Here is a 15,169-nt window from a genome sequence, read left to right as displayed (position 1 = left end):
GATGCCGTCACTGGTCCCCTCAACAAATAGAGCGATCTAACTGCCGATCGGTCAGTCAGTCTATCATTCGATCAAATGATAATCTATTAATAGATCTATCGACCTATCTACCGAACTACTGATGAATCGATACATGAATCGGTCTATCGCCATCTACCAATAGATCTAACGACGTATCAATATCCACATGAAGCACGTTGTCTTTATATCTATCGACAAATGAATAAATCGTTTTTATCAGTCGAACTATGTATCAGTATATCAGTCGATACGTTGTACATAGCAATAATTAAACCAATCGACCTATCTATGCAATGACCTAACGATTTATCCAGAGATCCATCTATCCGTTAAACGACGTGATGGTCGATTTAATAAACTATCGATGAACAAACATATTCAGCTATTTACGAACAAATCTATCGATATACCGTCAAACAATTCTATGTATAGAGAGAATTATCGGTTTTCTTTGGTCTGTCAATCAGTCGATCAATACATCGCTTACCAGATCTATAAATAGGTTTTTCGAACTATCAAACTGTCTGCCTATCTGTGTTTATTGACCTATCTACCGATTTTCCGTACATCTGTCGGCTTCTCGTCCCATCAGTGTATCGATATATTGATCTAACTGCCGATCTATAGATTTATCGAGTTATTGATGTACCGACAGATTTATCGATAGGCCCCCTGACTTATCGATCCATTATCGGCCTACCGGTTTTTGATCGCCTGGTCCGTCCGACTTTAGATTTATTTATCTACCATATGTAATCTACCAACTTATCGATTCATTTGTCGAAATTAACGGATGTGTATCGCTTTATCGATCTATTTCGATTCATGGGTCTATGTATAGGATTATAGGTCAATCAACCGATTTATTGACCTATCTAATGATTTATCGATCTATCAGCTCGCCAGTGAATCCACTCATCTGTCGATTTATTGATGTTTGGGTTATATATCCACCTGTCGATTCATCGATCTGCTTGTCGGTTTAGCGGTTTGCCGGCCACCAACATTCCGTTCTCTGTGGAAACCGACTGGAAAACACACACACACACACACACACACACACACACACACACACACACATATATATATATATATATATATATATATATATATATATATAATCGGAATGTAGTATCTATATGGCTAATTGGCTTTTGTTTAGTATACTACTATAGGATCTGAATTTGTAATAACAACAAATTAAGGCTATAGGTCAGAGAGACGAGGGAAAAGGAGGTGAACAGGCAAGGGAGATAGGAAATGGATGTAGAGAGGGGTAGGGAGGAGATGGACAGAGAGAGATGGATGAGAGCAAATGGACAAAGACAAGGGGAGGAAATGGCGGATAGACAGAGAGAGGGGGAGTAGGATGAGATGGACAAAGGGAGGGGGAGTAGGAGGAGATAGATAAAGGGAGAGGGAGTAGGAGGAGATGGACAAAGGGAGGGGGAGCACTGTGGGGTTCGCTAGGATATAGTAAAAGCACGATAGCGTTAAATGTTTAGATATGAGAGGATACGTTTCTGCTGTTCTGTTTTAGTTTGTCTAACACTGTTCAGGATGGGAACATGCGAGCTTCCGACTATCTTACTGCCCCACCTTTGTTAATATTCTACCACAAAGTCTGAGAGGAATATCTGTTGCATACGGCGGAACTTCGAAAGGAGGAACAAATTCCAAAGCCAGCAGGACTAACTATAACTTCACTAATGTTCCCCAATGACAAGGGGGACCACATGGCAATCCGATTTTTGTGTTTTGTTTTTATATTTATTACATTTTATATTTATTTCAGAGCTCTAATATCAGTCATCAAAAGTAGTTTGATCGAACTCAAAAATTCTCGACAAAATCGAGTACGAACTTCTCCGACCACCTTTAATATGCTAAGGACAGGTCGATTTATCTCGACAATAGTCGGGCGGTGTCGTAAAATGGTCACCTACCACGGGACTGGACTGGCGCAGTATATTCCCATGCCCGTCAACATTTTAAACTAAGGTGCATGTTCCATTAACATTTCCATGAAGCGTGAAACACGCAACGAAGAAAAAGAATTCAATTTGTAATATTTTTTAAAATTTAAACAAGCTTTTATAAACGATCAGTAATCATATGTATACTACAATGTAAAGACAAATAGGTGTTTAACGATGTTGCGAAAAATCTCTAAAAGTCCTTCACCGATTTACTTCAGATGTTCACACGATTAATAAACATTCGACAGACATAGGTAACCTGTTTTTTAATCAACAAGGTACAGGTTTCGTATTATAATCAACTGCGAGGAAGAAAATGCTGTGCTGCAAAATGTTTGGTTTCGTCTTGTTTCTCGCAGTCAGTTCAACTACAGTAGCAGCACAGATTAGAACTATTCAAAAATCCTATCATTGTAGCTACTATCCTTTAATATCCAGTAGCAGGAGGGGTTTATCATAGCCTGTATACTAATGATACTAACCGATTAATGCATTCATTTTAAGCAACTTCAGTTCCCAACAAATGTTTGTTGCCCCAATAACAAACAAGGATCAAGGTCAGAGAGAGAAGGGGGAAGGCAACAGGTGGACAGAGATTCACAGAGGAAATGGACACAGACAGGGGAAAGAGAAGATTGACAAGGAGGGCAGGAAGTAGGAGATTGTCAGTGGACGGGGAGGGGGAGGAAGAGGTGGAGATAGCTTGAGGGAGGGGGGAGGAGGAGATGAACAAAGAGAGATCGATAAAATGCGGGGGGGGGGGCAAGGAGATTAGGACGTATTTCGAATTCCAGTACAAATTTAGCAATGGTGAATCATTGTCGATTTTACTGGTCATTTATATTTAGAACGAAAACTGAACTTTTGTGTGATACGTAATAAGAAATAATACGACTAGTATTTTTCATAAAAATAACAATTTGATATATGTTAACTAGCAAGTGTGAGATTAATTGTACATCTGAATGACGTAGGTAGTCGAACTGAGTATTTTTCCGTGTAATATAGTTACGAATTAACACTTGTTTATTTTTTTCCCTTTATTTGTACTTTGGAGCCTTTCTTTCTGTCATATTCTGTGGTAAAGGGTTAACGGGAAGTGCCCCATAGGTTTTGAGGAGTAAATTTGCGAGAATCGTAATATGTGGCATAAATGGCCGCATCTTTCAACCGTATTGATGTAGAAGCTTAAATGGTTTGGAACACCGAGCGACTGTAGACCTTAGTACAGGACGTAAATTTCGACTTGATAAGTCTACACGTTCCTAAGAAAAAGGGTTTTTAACAGTCGGACGGACAAAGTCATTTCTTAACGGTTGTGTGTTCTGCGGTTGCGATACGGCACACTAAAAGAATAAATTTAAACAAGCCTCGTGAGATAATTATTAATGTCACATTTTCAGGAAAGAGATAGGCTACACTTTTGTCTTCATATAATCACCGGGTATTTCATGTGCAGGCCTGCAGAACAGAAGCTTTCCAAATGTGAATTTTCAGCTCTAAAATGGCCAACGGTACCTGGAGGATGGTAAATTCATTCATTTGCTTCAATTTCATGCTAAAACTGCTTCTCATCGCACGGTTGTTTAGAATCATACACTAAACGAAGAATTTCAGTACACACACCGTGATGCCAACATTAAGAACAAGATAACAGCAAGTAACCCCAATTATAGTAAACCTTCGAGTGCCCAAAGTTTCGATCAGAAGAAAACTTGATTGTACGTTCCGTCAGATAATTCGTATTATTCATTCTAGTAGCTCACAGGAACGCGCCTGTGAGCAGAATTAACAGCCGACTAACCTCGCAAGCTGCGTCCCGTTTCTTCGCCACACGTCCGTCCCCATCGACGGCTGCCGTTCAACTGTCCGACAACGCTAGGCCGCCAGGTCCGACGTGCAGCACGACTTCGTCCATATCGGTTGTCTACTGAAACATTTAGCCGAAAAAGCCCGTATAAAAATAATTACTACTAAACTTTTTTATTATAAGCAGGCACACGCCACAACACTGATACAAAGATATTTTTATCACCTTTCCGTACATCAATCGGTAAAATCGGAACCCTTACTTGATCGTTCTGTTGTCCGTCTGTCTCTCTTTCCGCGCTGTTGTTAAGAACCCTTTTTTTTTCTCAAGAACAGATATACCTAACGACGGCCCCATGGTGGTGTAAAAATAAATAAATAAATAAATAAAACCCTCATAAGGCAATGCAATCGAAGGCTACCGCCATTTAAGTCACAAATTTTGATACTCGCAAATTCAGTCATCAAAATCAAATCAGTCCGTCTGTTAAGACCCCCTTTTCTTCTCACGAACAGGTTGACATATCAAGTTGAAATTTACGTCACATACGAAGGTCTGCGGTTCCTTGGCGGTATAAAAACTATAAGCTCCTAAGACTATGAAATCAAAACTTGCGGTCATTTAAGTCACACATATATTGATACTCGGAAATTCACTCGTCAAAACCTGCAGGATACTCCCTGTTGACCTAGAGTCATGAAATTTGACAAGAGGTAAGGTTTCACAGCACAAGTAAAGGAAACCCCCCGAAAGTGTTAATCTGTAATTATTTCACGTTAGTTGTTACATAACTGTCTGCCCATCAGTTAAGATGCCATTTTCTCAGGAACCGGTAGACGTATCAAGATGAAATTTGTGACAGATGCTGGGGTCTACGGTCCCTTGGCGGTGTAGAAACTTTAAGCTTCTACGTCAGTGCACTCAAAAGATACGGCATTTTTTTGTCACTTGCAAACCCATTCAAAACTACCTATAGGCGTCTTCATTTACTGTATGTGGCCATATTGTCCGTAGTTGCTTTACAAATTTTGAGAGTATTTTTGTTCTATCGCTGCAACTACAAGAATGCGTCCTGCAGAACAACTAAAAATTAGACCAAAATTATCAGTGTCTAAAGAAGAAAAACATCAACGATGTGCTAGCAGGCGGCATTTCCCGATGTAAGCGGGAAATCAAGCGAAAATCGCCGGAATACAAATCAACATATTCTTAACGATAGTTTTTGGATCTTAAAGCGAACCAAAATGTAAATAACTTGATTACAGACCACTAATGATGCTTGACCTCAACAAAGCGAAACACGTCCGGTGAAAAAAAAAAATAACGTATTTTTGTAGTTGCAACGACAGAACAAAAATACCCTCAAGAATCTATAAGGCACTTCCCATTCACCTAGAACTATGAAATTTGACAGTGAGCGAGGTTTCACAGCACAAGAGAAGAGAAAAATCCAAAAACTGTTAATTTGTTATTACTTCCATAAGAAATATTAATTGATATTATAAACTTACATAGAATGTGTAACCCGTTAATGTCAGGAACTACAATACGGGCTTTGATCTGGTTTTCAGTAATAGGTGGAGTAATTCACTAGGAAGGGCTGTGTGTACAGTTCACAAATATTTCGTGCTAATTGGCTGAGCTACGACGAACTGAAGTCGCCCACCGCTGTGAAACGACGCCTTTGCCATCTAGCGGTGACGGGCGGGTGGTCGTCCAACACGCTGACAGTCTATACCTACGATAATGTTTCTATCCAAAGTAACACTGGTAACTGATTCAGGGTTACAAGTCCATTGTTTGGGATAAGGTTACGATATCCCGTAAAATATCCCCTGAAGCTTTCCACAGAGCAATTCGACATTTACGTAACAACAGTAGCCCAATGGCCGGTTGTACTATGTTCTTCTCCGGATCACTTACGTCAAGCCGGCCGATGTGGCCGAGCGGTTCTAGGCGCTACAGTCTGGAACAGCGCGACCGCTACGCTCGCAGGTTCGAATCCTGCCTCGGGCATGGATGTGTGTGATGTCCTTAGGTTAATTAGGTTTAAGTAGTTCTAAGTTCTAGGGGACTGATGACCTAAGAAGTTAAGTCCTATAGTGCTCAGAGCCATTTTGAACACGTCAAATCGTAGCAGTAATCGCAACACGGACGAGAGTAGACCAAGTCAACTCACCTGCATTGCTATTTAACATAGCGTGTTAATGTGACTCAAAAAATTAACAATTACAGTAGCAAATAATCAATTTCTACGGAACCTCCCTGAATTGTTTCACCTACATATTTAAAACGTGAAACTCGTTCAATTTTGTCACATTTAGCGCGCGTGAGCTTTAGTGCTTGTTTGTTGCACGTCACGTATTCTGCCCTTTCAAAAGACTTTCTATATTTCAGTTGTTTGTGGTGCTTAAATAGCCTGGTCATAAATGCAGTTCTGTTGCCATTTACGGAGGAGTAAAACGCCTAAGTTGCATCAGGAAGTGGTCGCTACGCTTCGTCAGTGTTAACAGTATGTACACCGATGACGTTCACATCTCCACCTATTCGTGTACAGTCACTCATAGTCCATAATTAGGCTTCCGTCTTCTGACACGAGATTTTCGTACGCGTGCCGTTAATCCCAGTCTAATCTGTTGTGTCGGTAAACACATGCTGATTACTCACACAGCAGTCGTCAGTCGATAAATATTTGCTTTTTATCAGTGCTCTTGGCATGCACAGACAGAAATGTGTAGAGCAATGGCCGTCAAACTGCGTGTCGCCAATCACATATGCGTGTGGCGCACGGCTCTCAGATATATTCTATAACTAGGCGAACACGACAATGCTTTGCAGCTGCTAAAAATGTATTGGAATCTCTTTACATATAAAAGGCAATATCCTGACTGACTGACTGACTGACTGATCATCGCCCAGCCCAAACCGCCAAGGAAATAAACTTGAAATTTGGAGGGGAGTGGATCTTATACCGTAGGCGGTGTTTAAGAATACATTTTTTGAAATTCCATCCGTAAGGGGCGCAATAGGAGATGAGATTTTTCACGAAAATATTTTATCATCAAAGCGTTTTTAAATTAAATCTATGAAAATTTTAATCTGGCTTCTCAGTTAGAACTAAAAAATATGTGCTTCACTTTTCTTGGAAATTCAACCCCTATTTAGGTGAAATGGGGGATGAAAACTTTCACGGAAATATTTGATTGTGCAAACATTTTTGAAGTTAAATCTATGAAATTTATTTGGCTTCTGTGTTAGAAGTAGCCGGCCGAGGTGGCCGAGCGGTTCTAGCCGCTACAGTCTGGAACCGCGCGATTGATACGGTCGCAGGTTCGAATCCTGCCTCGGGCATGGATGTGTGTGATGTCCATAGGTTAGTTAGGTTAAAGTAGTTCTAAGTTCTAGGGGACTGATGACCTCAGAAGTTAAGTCCCATAGTGCTCAGAGCCATTTGAACCTGTGTTAGAAGTAAACATACGCGAGTCACTGTTTTCGAAGCCGCACGGGATTAGCCGAGCGGTCTAGGCGCTGCAGTCATTGACTATGCGGCTGGTCCCAGCGGAGGTTCGAGTCCCCACTCGGGCATGGGCGTGTGTGTTTGTCCTTAGAATTTAGGTTAGGTAGTGTGTAAACTTAGGGACTGATGACCTTAGCAGTCAAGTCACATAAGATTTCACACACATTTGAACTTTTTTTTTTCGAAATCAACCTCTAAGGGAGTAAAATAGTGGGTGAAAGTCTTTTTGAAAATAAATAACTACTAAAGAACTACTAAAGGAGTTTTAAGGCTACATCTATGACAGTTGGTATATGGTTTCTTAGTTAGAAATAAAACAAAAACTGTTTCGCTGTTTCTGGAAATTCAACCACTAAGGGCGTGCAACAGGGAACGAAAATTTTTAAGAAAATATTTCCTTATATTAAAAAATTTTAAAACGTAAATTTATGAAAATTGGTGTTTCACCTGTCGGTTAGATATAAAAACTATTTGTTAGGGGATGAAAGTTGCTTTGGAAATACCTCCACAAGAACACAAAAGGCATGATTAAGAAAAACTTTAGACTCCAGCTACCAGAATCGCATTTTGGTCAGAGGGACATGCGAAAAAGACCATGCTTCTACGGCCTTCATTAGCGTGAAAAGCGTAGAAGGTGTTACGATTTGTTAGATGTTCATGAAGTGCGCCCTAGATAATAGAGCGAGGCACGCCTCCCAATGGGCCTGTGTGTACTCAGCATGGAAGATACGGGCTCACAGGCTACGTCCATCTGCTAAAACCATACCAGAATATCGTATCACTTGTCGAGTATTAGGCTTCCATTGCTAATAAGTGGTGGAAGAGAGAAAATGTACGACACCATTCGTACGTACAAACATCGCAATACCAGCAAACAGATACGGGAATCTTCGTTTGGAAAAAGGTAAAAAACCATGATACGTATCCAGGGTTGACAGTACTGCACAATAAGGCACACAAAGACGACTAAACTAATGCAGCCTACAAAACGACTCGAACCACACAACTGACCGCAGACCGCCTAATGGTAGGTAGTACTGTGGATATCTTAATACCCTGCCAACACTTTTGACTGAGCGACAATGCAACGGCTGTGCTAATATCCGCACCCAAGCGTCGCGCAGCGCTTCCTAGACAGGTGTTTATCTCGGAAAGTATGCGTTTCCGGGCCCATGTTTAGTGGACTTATTTTTCTTGTTTCAATTAGTACTGCCATCTCTCGAAGTATTCGAGATTTCTTTTTTTAACACCCTCTATAAAATCCCGTTCCAGTGTGCAAAATCACACATTAGCCAGACGGTCTGCACTGTTAGAGACAGATGCGATGAACATAAGTCAGCCAGAAAAGTTTGTTGTTGGTGAACAACGTCTTGACAAGGGACGTAGCATGAGCTATGGAGAAACAAAGATTATTTCGTCCACCTCCACCTACTGAGACCCGCTCATTAAGGAACCAGTCGAAATACGTACAGTGCGCAAAAAAGTGTAACTTTTCGAAACCCCATAATTGTCTCCCATTGCGACGCTTAAGTTTGAAATTTGGCTCGAAGGTGCCTACAGCATTCCTCTGAAACTGTGCGACTTCATCCTCTGGTTCCGCGAGTCTTCGAACACCAACTTTTCGAAATATGCGAAAAAAAAGTCCAAAACTTAGAAATTCATGTGAGCTGTAAGGCGCGTCAAAGATCTCACAGTGGCACCAAATTTCATCAGAATTCTGCCCAGCTTCACCGAGGACGTCTCACACTAGGAAGGAAACCCCTCTTACCCACATTTCACCCCTTCTTTTGCCGCCTCTGCTATCAAGGTCAGAACCGCGACACCCATCGTTGAAGTCACGTGATTTTCTGATGTGTGGCCGAGAAAAACATTTCAGAGACACCGCCGCCCTCAGGGTGTCAATGAAACCACCCCTTTCCTTGTGGCGTTGACTCTCATACACAGTGGCGGATTAAAAAATTTGCGCCCCTAGGCACACCATATTATATGTCCCCCCCCCCCCCCCAAAAAAAATGGTTTTAAATAATAACTATTACCAGATCACGTCACAATTGCCGTTTTGGGTGGGAGCGTTGTAAGCCGTTTCCGTATTCTGCTATTCGTTGTTCTGAGGCTACGGCCACACGAGCGTTTTTTTCACGCGCGTTTCTGCCGGCGTTCACGCCGACATCATAGACCACTGCGTGTTGAATGGGGCTGGCCACAAGAGGCGTTTTCGCACCCCGCGGGCCCTTAAACTTCGGCGTTCCCGCCGAGCGAAAGCTCTGGGGTGCATTCGTTTTGCGTGTTTTCCACGCTGGGCGCTGGCCACACGGGCGGGAGACACACTGCGGCAGAGTCCGGAACCTCAGCCCTTTCCTCTGACGCTTACCGACAATTACCGAACTGAAATCGTAGCGATGCCAACATATGCAACAATGCGTGGAGCAGTATTATTTCAATAGGTATTTCCTAATAAAGAACATATGCAGTCTAACAATGCGTAGTGCGATATTATAAAAAGTAGGTATTTCATAATGAAGTAGCCACACATGACTTATTTTTGGTTTTATAGCATGTCAAATGCACGATAAATGTACGTGGTTTGAAAGCCAAAGTACGAGATTTTAGTTGTTTATGTACGAGGAAAAAAGTTCTATGGTTGGCAACCCTGCTCGGCAGCTCGCTGTTCAGTTTACGGACAGACTTTGCCGTCCTCGCTTCGTTGTTATTGTAGCAGTCTTGTATTTTATAAAGTGCCAGAATGGAGCGTCTGGACAGTGAAATCATTATTATGGAAGTGCAGAAACATCCATGGCTGTACAATACAAGGGATCCGGAATACAAAATTAGAGAAAGAATAAGAGAATCGTGGCGAGCAGTTACAGCGGCCGTTCTGGGAGAAAAATAGGGTGGAATGGATAACAAGCAAAAATCAGATCTAGGTAATTACAGACAGTAAATATTTTATTAATTGGTATAAACAGTGTACAATAAAATTTATACATGATAAAAATGTTAACAAGCCAATACAAAAATTCATCCGAAGACGTTTGCATAATGATCTTGCCATGGTACAAACCCTTGAGGGGAATAGAAGTAGTTGATCTGTCGCTTAATATGGGATGAATCCAGTATTTTTTTTCCTGCCGTCGTTTCCGACGCCTATGTACAACTAACGCAGCACATACTGCAAGAACTGCGTTCTTGTTTAATGTATTTCCGCTCGTAGTTGACACAAAACTGCGCACAGTGGATGATGTCACAGCTTGCACCAAAGCACTACTGGCGTTTCGCTGGGCTTCACGCCGCGTGACAGAGGCGGCCATGTGGCCGCGCGTGTTGCGTGAATTCTGGCAGAAACGATCGTGGAAAAAACGCTCGTGTGGCCGTAGCCTGAAGGGCGCGTCAGCGGTCTTAAAAATTGGTTCAAATGGCTCTCCCTGTCTATCTTCTGCAATGATGTTTTCATTATTTATCATGTCAGTAAAAAAAGAAAGTAAATCGTTGCAACCTTTTCTTTTAAACAAAAAAAAAGAGGCTCGGATTATTGGCGACTCGAACTACCGAGACTCTAACTACCGAGACTCGAACTACCGAGACTCGAACTACCGAGACTCGAACTACCGAGACTCGAACTACCGAGACTCGAACTACCGAGACTCGAACTACCGAGACTCGAACTACCGAGACTCGAACTACCGAGACTCGAACTACCGAGACTCGAACTACCGAGACTCGAACTACCGAGACTCGAACTACCGAGACTCGAACTACCGAGACTCGAACTACCGAGACTCGAACTACCGAGACTCGAACTACCGAGACTCGAACTACCGAGACTCGAACTACCGAGACTCGAACTACCGAGACTCGAACTACCGAGACTCGAACTACCGAGACTCGAACTACCGAGACTCGAACTACCGAGACTCGAACTACCGAGACTCGAACTACCGAGACTCGAACTACCGAGACTCGAACTACCGAGACTCGAACTACCGAGACTCGAACTACCGAGACTCGAACTACCGAGACTCGAACTACCGAGACTCGAACTACCGAGACTCGAACTACCGAGACTCGAACTACCGAGACTCGAACTACCGAGACTCGAACTACCGAGACTCGAACTACCGAGACTCGAACTACCGAGACTCGAACTACCGAGACTCGAACTACCGAGACTCGAACTACCGAGACTCGAACTACCGAGACTCGAACTACCGAGACTCGAACTACCGAGACTCGAACTACCGAGACTCGAACTACCGAGACTCGAACTACCGAGACTCGAACTACCGAGACTCGAACTACCGAGACTCGAACTACCGAGACTCGAACTACCGAGACTCGAACTACCGAGACTCGAACTACCGAGACTCGAACTACCGAGACTCGAACTACCGAGACTCGAACTACCGAGACTCGAACTACCGAGACTCGAACTACCGAGACTCGAACTACCGAGACTCGAACTACCGAGACTCGAACTACCGAGACTCGAACTACCGAGACTCGAACTACCGAGACTCGAACTACCGAGACTCGAACTACCGAGACTCGAACTACCGAGACTCGAACTACCGAGACTCGAACTACCGAGACTCGAACTACCGAGACTCGAACTACCGAGACTCGAACTACCGAGACTCGAACTACCGAGACTCTACTGTACATGAGTATTTCTGGTATCTCAACTGCAGATTTTTCAGCGCTCATTAAACTTTAGGACACTGTATCGCAGAATGAACAAAAATGGACTTGTATCACTATTAATTGAAATAAGCCCTGCAAATGAGCAAACGAAAGTTGGTTTCTTCTTCTTTTCTTGCCACAAAAAGTAACTAAGTAAATAAATAAATACAATTCTTAAAATGTTGTGAAATACATTTCACACATTATTAGATATTTTGCCAATGTTCTTTTCGTTAAACATCTGTTTAAAATGTAAAACATTCCCAGTATCAACATGTTTTGTTAAATGGGTGTCACTAAATCAAAGCTCAGATATTGAAGGCCACAGAGCTTTCACATTAGTTACAGTAATGAAGGGTTGACTTGATACTTCCCCGTAATTTATACAACAAATTTAAGTAGAGTCGGCTTTTACATACTGAATCTTTCTTGATCTATTATGGACTGTTGGACAACGGCTATCATATATTTTTTGGTGCAATAATTTACCAACAGCCGTATGTATTGCAGAAATTTATGAGATTTACGTACTGGGGCTAACACATGTTACAGTCTGCTGATTAGTTTATCAGAGCTTTTGAGGTGTCCCGGTATTTTCAAGGGGGAAATATGGTAGGGTTAAGTAGAAGCCGACAACATTCTCGGAATAATAACGTTTCAAACATTGTGTTGTAGAGTGCCGTCCTGACAGCTTACTTAAAAATATTTTAAACAATCATGAAGATGGTACCGGACCATTCAGTCACCAATTAAACTATGTACATTTCCAAGCTTGTATTGTCGAATTTCGTTCTTAAGGCTTATTTAAACTAGCAAGCTGTTCAACAATTATAAAAATTTTGTCGTTTTTAAGCGCAGTTATTTTAAAACTTAAAAAAAGGTTAAAATGAGTACAGAGCAAAAAATGCCCCCGTGCCTAGTGGGCCTGTAAGTAAATCCGCCATTGCCCACACATTTCGCGGTCTAAAACGACAGTTCGCAGTCCAGTGAGCAATAGTACGACGTCCTTTTACAGTATTCGACGCTGCTGATCCCCCCCTCCCCCAGACGATTTAACTGTGCTACCCTGCTCTAAGGACATGGTGGAACTACAACCCCAACCGACGTACCCAGACCCATTTGTAGTGCGACAGAAATTTTTGCTCTGGTATACGGGGTAGAACCACTATGACCGATCAAAACGATTCGACGAAATTGAACCTGATTCGCAGCAGCAAAGGATGTTCATGCTGTTTCAGTCCCCCTGTTTCGCAGCCTCCTGTTGCGTGATCATGGACTGGTGCAGCACTGACATGTGCGTAAAAAAAATGGCAAAGGATGCTCCTAAGAGTTCCCAGTTGGGCAACATCCTCGGTGCCACACGTGCACCCTTACTGAGCACATCAAATCTGCACTTGTCAGAGACTTTCACACAACAACTGCCACCACCCGACTTCCCAGAAACTTCGCTCAGTGGCAGAGGGTCAAAATAAGCGAACACGTGTCAAGGCTTATCATAGATACTCGATCGTTTCTGAAAAACCGACGGCCAGTTTTCGACGTATTTTCCAGGTACTTTATGTACGTTTTACCGCATGATATCATCACACGAAATGGTGGCACAGTGGTTAACATCGTGGCTTCGTAATTTTACACCCCATGTTCGAAACTCGATTATTACTTTTATTTTTGTTTTCCATTTAACTGCCCAAGTCTGTAGAAGATTACTGCACGAATGTTTTGCAGTGAATACTGATATAACGTTGTCCTTATTCATCTACTAATTGTATGTCGGATGAATGAATATACAAACAAAGAGAAAATTATTTGTAATTTTTTTCGCTTATATTCCTGTAGTATATCTTGATGCATTTCGGAAAAGTGATCCATAATGCATGATTTTCCGCGAAATTATTAACAACGCGCGAAATCTTCGCCATTGTTAACGACGTTTCTTCCCTGAGTGAGATTCATACGAAGAAATGTCTCTGTGGCAAACCTGCTGTCGTGATATTCATAGTATCTGTGTTTTGAATGTGTCTATGATCGGTATCAACTGAAGGAATGTACCAACTCTTCCTGAAGAATAAACATGTGAATAAAATATAAGATTAATATAAGAATTGGTATCAGAACGAATTTTTTAAAAAATTCTCATATTCTGACATTTCTTTGTCATACCAATTCTTATATTAATTCTTATCTTACAATCTTTTTGAGTGTAATCCCTCAACATATATATATATATATATATATATATATATATATATATATATATAGACACACACACAGGTTATATCAAAAATTTGTCATACTTACGGTTGTAATGTTACAAGAAATCATTTTATGAGAAACATTCGTATACTAGGCACTAACCTTCTACGGACATGGGTAGATAAATACAAACAATAAAAATAAAACAAATAAAATATAATCGGGTTTCGAACATGGGGCGCAAAATTATGAAGCCAAGATGCTAACCACTGAGCACCACCATTTCGTCTGAGGATGTTGCGCGGCAAAAAGCACATAAAATACATTGTAAATATGTAACTTCCTGGCAAATTAAAACTGAGTGCCGGACCGAAACTCGAACTCGGGACCTTTGCCTTTCGCAGGCAAGTGCTCTACCATGTTTTAAATTTTGTTCTATATTGATCGTTGAATTTGTTCGGGGCGGACGTCCGATGACACCCGTTTAGGTTCTTCGTTGATCTATTCACTCTGAGCTACCCAAACACGACTCACGACCCGTCCTCACAGCTTCAATTCTGCCGGTACCTCCTCTTCTACCTTCCAAACTTCACAGAAGCTCTTGCCCGCGAAAAGCAAAGGTCCCGAGTTCGAGTCTCGGTCCGGTACACTGTTTTAACCTGCCAGGAAGTTTCATAAAAACGCACACTCCGCTGCAGAGAGAAAATCTCATTCAGGACCATGTAAATGCCTCGAAAATTTTATCGTCGTTTTTTCAGAAACGGTTGAGTATCTACAGATAAAACTAGATATGTGTTCGATTATTTTGACAATTCTTACACTGAACAAAATTTCTAGGAAATCCTGTTATAGTACTTGCCATTTCTCCCTCTTAGTGGTGCCTCGCAGCTGCTCCCGCGCAATCCCACTTGCAGGCTGACCAAGGGACCTGTTTTGCTTGGCCGATTGTGAGCACCGAGCATTTGCAAACCG

General features: G+C 41.9%; 1 protein-coding gene across 1 annotated transcript in view; it reads right to left on the bottom strand.

Annotated features, from left to right (window-relative positions):
- The window catches only part of LOC126215320 (multiple epidermal growth factor-like domains protein 10), a 68,585-nt gene extending 64,727 nt beyond the window's left edge, over window positions 1-3,858 (bottom strand). Inside the window, exon 1 of the mRNA XM_049942001.1 lies at window positions 3,805-3,858. Within this exon, the coding sequence (XP_049797958.1) occupies window positions 3,805-3,848 (44 nt within the window). The 5' untranslated portion in view covers window positions 3,849-3,858. The remainder of the gene's footprint in view (window positions 1-3,804) is intronic.
- Between the last annotated feature and the right edge of the window lie 11,311 nt (window positions 3,859-15,169).

Source organism: Schistocerca nitens, chromosome 12 (assembly GCF_023898315.1).
Source record: "Schistocerca nitens isolate TAMUIC-IGC-003100 chromosome 12, iqSchNite1.1, whole genome shotgun sequence".
NCBI lineage: Eukaryota > Metazoa > Arthropoda > Insecta > Orthoptera > Acrididae > Schistocerca > Schistocerca nitens.
Note: the sequence above shows the minus strand (reverse complement) of the source record. Positions and strands in the feature narration are given on the sequence as shown.